The sequence below is a fragment of the Cricetulus griseus genome (genome assembly GCF_003668045.3).
Source record: "Cricetulus griseus strain 17A/GY chromosome 1 unlocalized genomic scaffold, alternate assembly CriGri-PICRH-1.0 chr1_1, whole genome shotgun sequence".
In the NCBI taxonomy this organism is placed as follows: Eukaryota; Metazoa; Chordata; class Mammalia; order Rodentia; family Cricetidae; genus Cricetulus; species Cricetulus griseus.
The window spans coordinates 208013969-208021019 of NW_023276807.1; the positions used below are offsets into that span (position 1 = coordinate 208013969).

At 43.4% G+C, this 7051-nt stretch overlaps 1 gene segment (V, D, J or C); it reads left to right on the top strand.

Annotated features, from left to right (window-relative positions):
- Positions 1 to 2394: 2394 nt before the first annotated feature.
- On the top strand, positions 2395 to 3107 carry LOC113831120. The segment is given in 2 exon segments: positions 2395 to 2434; positions 2812 to 3107. Coding segments are annotated over 2 exon segments (336 nt in total).
- The last annotated feature ends 3944 nt before the right edge of the window (positions 3108 to 7051 follow it).

Sequence of the window (7051 nt, forward strand, 5' to 3'; positions counted from 1 at the left end):
GAACAGGCCAACATCATTGAGGCAAAATCATCTGGGGAGTGTTAAGGTCATCACACAAGAGCTGTGGTTCAGAGGGAGCCAGGATGTACCTTGTGCTGACCATTGAACTTGGTAATGGGTAAGAGATTCCTAGGTGGTATTGTTTTTAAAGGTATGAAGGGGTTATGGAGAACAGTTGAGGCATTGTACCATGTGACAAGGTTAGAGTTACTGAAGAGAGCTCAGGAGAGGCTATTGGTGAAGGTGCAGCCCAGTTGTAGCAGGGACCCCAGCATTTTGGAGATGCCACACCCAAGGGATGACCACCAAGAATGGCAGCAACTGTAGAGCAGAGCTGGCTTGAGCTTAAGAGACAAGCTGTGTGTGCTGCTTAAAGCAGAGCTGGAGAAACGAGCCCTTTTGGACCCTGAAGACTGAGTGACTTTTGAACTCTCTACCCTGTTGGACTTGGGTTTCATTTTGGCTCAGGTGTGACTGTGTCTTGATTCTTTGCTCTCTGAGTAAGAAAGTATTTAGCTTATTTTTGATATTATAGGAGCCCACAGTTGAAAGACTTAAGATTTTTAGAGAGACATTGGAATTTTAAAGACTTGAAATAGAGATTTTTGGGTATTTTAGAGAGTCTTTGGATGTTGAAAGGGACTTTGGATGTTTTAAAGAGACAGAACTTTAAAGTGTTTGAGTTTTTAAAGACCTGGGGAATTTTAAAAGTTGCAATTGTGATATTGTGATGTTAATACTAACATGACATCTTGGAGGTGAGTAGAAAGGAAAGGTCCTCATTAAATAGTAATGTACTTGTGTGTCAATTTGACAAGGGGCCAATTGTGAGGCACAGTTTTATGTCAACTTTATACAAACAACATAGAGTCATTTGGGAAGTGCCCTGTCACAATTATATTGCTGTGAAGAGACACTGGCCACAGCAACTCTTAGAACAGAAAGGATTTCACTGTCAGAGGTCTCATGAGTATTTATCCCTAGTGCAGAAATGGACTTTGGGATCCCACTCCCCATGGAGGTCTACTTTCTCAGCCATGAGGTGTGTGTGTGGGGGGTGGGTGGGTGGAGGGGAGGGCCTAGGCCCTCTCCCAAATGATGTGATAGACTTTGATGATTCCCCCATCGAAGGCCTCACTCTCCCCGAGGAAAGGATGGGAGTGGGATGGGGGTGGGGTGGGGGAGTCAGTAGGGGGCATAAGAGGATGGGAGGGAGAGGGAACTGGGATTGATATGTAAAATAAGATTGTTTCTAAATTTAAAAAAAGAAGAGAAAGGATTTAATTGGGGCCTTATTTTTATTTTTGTTTATATGTTTACTACACAGCATAAGACAAAGTTTCAACCCCAACCATCTATTTGGGAGTTTGCTTTTTCTTTGCCGAGTCTTCATTGAAGAAACCCCATTCCTTCCATGTAATACAAGGCATTAGCATTGCCTTCACCAAATTTGCCTATTTCTCCATTTTTCCATTTGTACAAAGTTGTATTTCCTTGGTGTTCTGAAACTTGTCTTTTGGAAAACTTGGTATTGCAATAGACTGTGGTGCCTACTTCATAGATTTAAAACTGTGATTCCATTCCCCCCTCTCTAATTATTTTTTTTTACAAGACGGGTCCTCTATTGGGGGTCTTAGTCTCATTATTAATAACATAAGTTTTTGTCTCATTTTCTCTCTGTTTCCATGAATGGCTCCTCACAAAATGTCCCAGCTACGTAGTAAAGTGATCTCTGATCTCAGGGAGGGGATCTACTTTGTATTTGATACCCATTAAACAGCACCTGAATAGCAGGTGGAATGTAGTCTTAGGGGTCCTTAAAAGACACCCACGTATGAAGATATGAAAGGATCAGTTCAGAGTTTTCATCTGATCTGTTTTGGGGAAGACATTAGGGGTTCCTGGTCTATCTTGCTTGTAAAGGGGCCAATGGAGTGTATTTCAGGGCATAGCATGCTACGCCACGACGACTTTGCTGAGTGATATGACTGTCCCCAAGTCTGTGAGTGCTGGATATACAGTAGCTGACCTCCCTCTGGGGCTGTCCAGGAGGGACAGGGAAAGAAGAACATGAGTCACCCACCTGCTATGTACTTGCTTCATGATCCTCGAATGGATTAGACCTCACCAAACATTTAATATGAAACCCACACTGCCACCCTCTGAGGCTGCCTCTCCCTTAACTTCCTTTTGCTGTGAGGCTTTGAACTTTGAAGTCTCACTCCTAGCAGTTGCTGCCCCACTATTGGCTGTTCTCTGGGGAATCACACCCAGGTGAGAGTAGCAAAAGTGGTGTCTGGCAGTGTCTTTTGTGTGTCTTCCTTGTTTCCTTCCCTAGTCTAAGCTCAGACTCAGCAAAGGAACTGCAATCCAGCCTATGCTTACAATGAGAATATGAAGCAGCTGGCAAAAGCAACTGTGCTCCTGATCTTGGGTGAGTTCTTTTTGAACTAAAAGGAATGGGAACCTGGGCTTTATTGGAGATGTCAGGAAAGCTTTGTGGTGTTATTTTGTGTTGGCAGTTACTCAGCCTTTATGTGGAGTTTGTGTTGGGGATATCAAAGGTGTTCAGGGTTACTGATCACTCACATCCATGGTAAGGAGGGAGAAAGTAAGCTGGTACCACTGTACGTGTGACCCTGGCATCTCTTGAGTAAGAGGATGCACAAATGGCAAGTAAAGGGGTACATGTGTATGGTTGGCAGGAAGAGTAAGGGGTAGGTCCACCTGAGAAAGAGCCATGGGAACTCCATGGGGGGTTCTAATCATCTTGTTCTGGGATATGAATGAGGATTGTGTTCATTCCCACAGCCACATGGAGCCTTGCTAAGACCACCCAGCCCCTCTCCATGGACTCCTATGAAGGGCAAGAAGTAAATGTGTCCTGCAGCCACACGAACATTGCTACAAATGAGTACATCTACTGGTACCGTCAGGTTCCCCACCAGGGACCACAGTTTATTGTTCAAGGATATAAGGTCCATGTGTCGAATGAGTGGGCATCTCTGTTTATCTCAGCTGACAGGAAGTTCAGCACTCTGAGTCTGCCCTGGGTTTCCCTGAGAGACACTGGCGTGTACTACTGCATTGTGGCTGACACACAGTGAGACAGCTGGATCTACACCTGTGCAGTATCCTGAAGTGGGGTGCCTGTTATAGTCTGGAGGGACACACAGACATAGTGCTTTCCAGAACTCCATCGAATTTTTATTTTTTGATAACATTTTTATGTTATCTAATTTTTTCATGTCATTGATTTTTTTAGTAGACTTTTCAGTTAGATGGTGTAAAATTTAACAAGAGGGCAGGGGCTGGAAACATGGCTCAGTGATTAAGAGCACTTGTTGCTTTTGCAGAGGACTTGTTTTTTTTTTTTTTTTTTTTTTCCAAGCACCCACATGGTGGCTCACAACCATCTGTAACTCTAGTTTCAGGGGATCCAATATTCTTTTTCTGACATCTCAGGCACCAAGTATGCAGTGCATATACGTAATAGAGCAAAGCACTCAGTCACATGAAATAAAGAGGCAAGAGATGGTGTAGACTGCAGTGCTGTTATCCTACAAGGGTCCTGACCACGTGACTGTTCTCAGTAAGGTTGTGTGTTGCTTGTGTTCTTCTTCTTAGCTAACTTGAATACTTTAGTTTTGGAGTATAGATATGAACACATGTGCACACACATTCTAACATGCTATGTATGCATATAGAGTATGTAAAATATATGTCTCAGTTTTTGAAAAGTGTAGCCTGCCAGGTTGCTATATATCACAAAATGTTGAACATTTTATGGCTGTGTTCAGTATGGTTTCCCAAGTTTAAATCTCTCTTCCTTTCCTTTCCTCTTTTACGCTTTTTGTTCCATGTCACTTTTGCAATTGCTACTTAAAGGAGAGCATGGATGACGTAGAACAGGGGATAGTGAGGGGTTTGTTTCTGATTAGCATGCAGATGTGTGTGTGTGTGTGTGTGTGTGTGTGTGTGTGTGTGTGTGTGTGTGTGTGTGTGTGTGTGACAGTGTCTCACTGTGCCAAGCTGGTCCTGAACTTGCCATTTTCCTGTGCCAACTTTCTGAGGGCTTGGGTGAAAAGTGTTTGCTGACACATCTAACTCTGTAGATTATTTTGTAATATAAAATCAGATTCTGGGCCATCATTGCTTTGGTATCTTGTTAGATGTGCTGCAGTTTTATCAAGACTGTGAGGGTAACGTCACTGATTCTGATAACAAGAAAAAGCAATGTGTGATGGTGTTTTCTGCTCAGCCTGATGGGGCTAGACATTGGATGGGAGGTGCTTCTATCTTGTCCCTCAGAATTTGATGGTGAAATATTCTGAAAAGAAAAAAATACTTTAGAATGTTAGAGATCAAAAACTCATCTTTCATTAACATTTTTCTTTTTCTTTTTTCTTCTTCTTTCTTGTTTGTCTCTCTCTCTCTCTCTGTGTGTGTGTGTGTGTGTGTGTGTGTGTGTGTATGAGAGAGAGAGAGAAGGAGAGAGAGAGAGAGAGAGAGAGAGGGAGAGGGAGGAAGGGATGGAAGGAGGGAGGGAGGAAGAGAGATTCTCTGTGTAGCTCTGACTGTCCTAGAATTCACTCTGTAGACCAACCTGGTGTAAAACTCACAGAGATCTTTTCACCTCTGTCTCCCAAGTGTTGGGATTAAAGGTGTGCACCACCACTGCCTGGCTTTGTTAACATTTCCCTAAGCAGGCGTGAGAAGTTTACAAAAGGTTGAAGAGAGTCTGGGCACTGAATGCCCAGGATACAGCCAGGCATCACAAACTTAGGTTTAGGTGTTGTCACTGCTCTGAGTATATTATAGGTGAACACACAGTCTCAGGTGTGTGTGTGTGTGTGTGTGTGTGTGTGTGTGTGTGTGTGTGTGTTTTATAATATCCTTTATAAAAATACAGAATAGGGTCTGGAGAGATGGCTCAGAGCTTAAGACTATTTGCTGCTGCAACACCTGGGAAATCAGGCCCTGCACCTTGCCAGGGCAGCACAATTGCACCAATCCTGTTGGCTGAGGTAGATGAGCCAGCTCTGAAGTTGTGAGTATGGAAGAGCTGTTTCTATTACTCATCTGTCATGTGGCAGCATAGATGGGGGAGAGATGCCCCCTGCATCAATACCTGAGGCAGGTGGGAGAGCTGACCTTGAGGTCATAAGTTTGAGAGAGCTATCCCTTCAACTCATCAGCTACAGCACTCGGGAGAGTGGTCCTCATGCCATACCTGGACAACACAGTAGAGGTGGCCATGAGATGCAGGTGTGGGAGAACTGATCCTGAGGACATGAAAGCAGGAGAACTGGCCCCACCCTTTGCTCATTGCTGCAAGGGGTGAACTAGCTAGGACAAGGCAGGAAAGCTCACCCTGGTGGTGAGGACAAAGGAGAGCTGGTGGGCTGACCAATCCTGCAACTACCTAGGCCTAGAAACAGGGTTATGGTTTGGCCCACCCCAATATCCATCCCATCTGTGATCTGCTGGAGCACAGGAAGGGACTGGTCCTGCAGACCCAAAGCTGCAGGATCTCCACAACACAGGGCAACAGCAGGATAATCCAGAGAAGGTCCAGTGAGGGCCCAGCATCTATAGTGTACAAAAACCAGAGCCCTTGAACCAGACCAATGACTCTGCAATGAACACTTGCAAGAAATAATATATGGACAAAAGGGTTTACTGCATGACTCAGTATATCATGCTACAGCTTCCACGACAAGTCCCTCCCTGCGTTTTCCTTTTTTCTCTTAAATGTTATTGCTGGGAGATGCAAGGGCAGAGGGTGGATACACAGGGATGGGAAGTGAATGGGACTGAGATGTATGATGTGAAAGACAAAAAGAATGAATAAAAAGAAAGTTAATGAAAGAGTACATGCTGCTCTTCCAGAGGTTCTGAGTTCAATTCCCAGAACCCACATGGTGGCTCACAACCACCCGTAACTCCGATTCCAGGGATCTGGCATGTTTTTCTAGTATCAGAGGACTCTGGTCACACACACACACACACACACACACACACACACACACACACACACACACACACACACGTGTGTGCACATATATACACGCAGATACACATGCATACATGCATAATACATACATACATACACACATACATGCATAGACACACACATACTCACACAATACATACATAAAGGGAAAACACTCATTCAAATAAAATGATAATAAAAATACATGACTGATATTTCTATCTGGTTTCCCCCGCATGGTGTCAGCACTCTCACATGGTAGCCATATTCCCAAGAGCACAGAAGTAGAATTGCTTCCTTAAGGTGGCATGTCTCTCTCCCTGCATTCTATTGGGTACTTGTATCACAGAGCACAGGTGCTTGGGGAAGGGGACCACTCAGACTGTAAATAGAAAGTAGGAGTCATTGGGCATCTCTATCAGAAGATTATTTCGATAGTTATTTTTGGAGGACCTAGAGAGCTATGATGTTAAGATGGATATAGAAAGCAAAATAAAACAGAGTGTGGTGTGTATGCTTATGATCCCAGCACTTGGGAGGCAGAGGCAAGACAATCATGAGTTAGAGAGCAACTTTGGTAACATAAACTCTATCTCAAAAATAAACAAAATATAAAAAGCAAAATTCACTCAAATCTCAAAACCAGTAGATAGCCATAGTTTATAATCTGGTATTCATATTTTTATAACTTAATCATGTAAGAATGTTTATTATGTATATGTAATGATGTCACAACATGTGAACTGAGATTTAAAGACTGTTTTGTTTCTTTTTGTTGCCAGGGGATTGAACCTGGGCCTTCTGCATGTATTGGCTAAGGCTTTGGTTAAGTCTTGAGTGTCAGTTTTTTAAGGGCTAGATCATGTCTTTCTGGGTGTGCTAATTTTTAAAACTGAAAGTGGATAATGGGGTAGGTATTTGTAAGCATTGCAGCTTAGAGAGAAAGGTATCCTGGCAGTACAGAGCCAAAAAAAAAATACCACAAAGTCACTGTAAGCACAGAAGCTTACAGCTCTGGGGAAAGGTTTCCCCAGTGCGGGTATAACAATTCTGTTC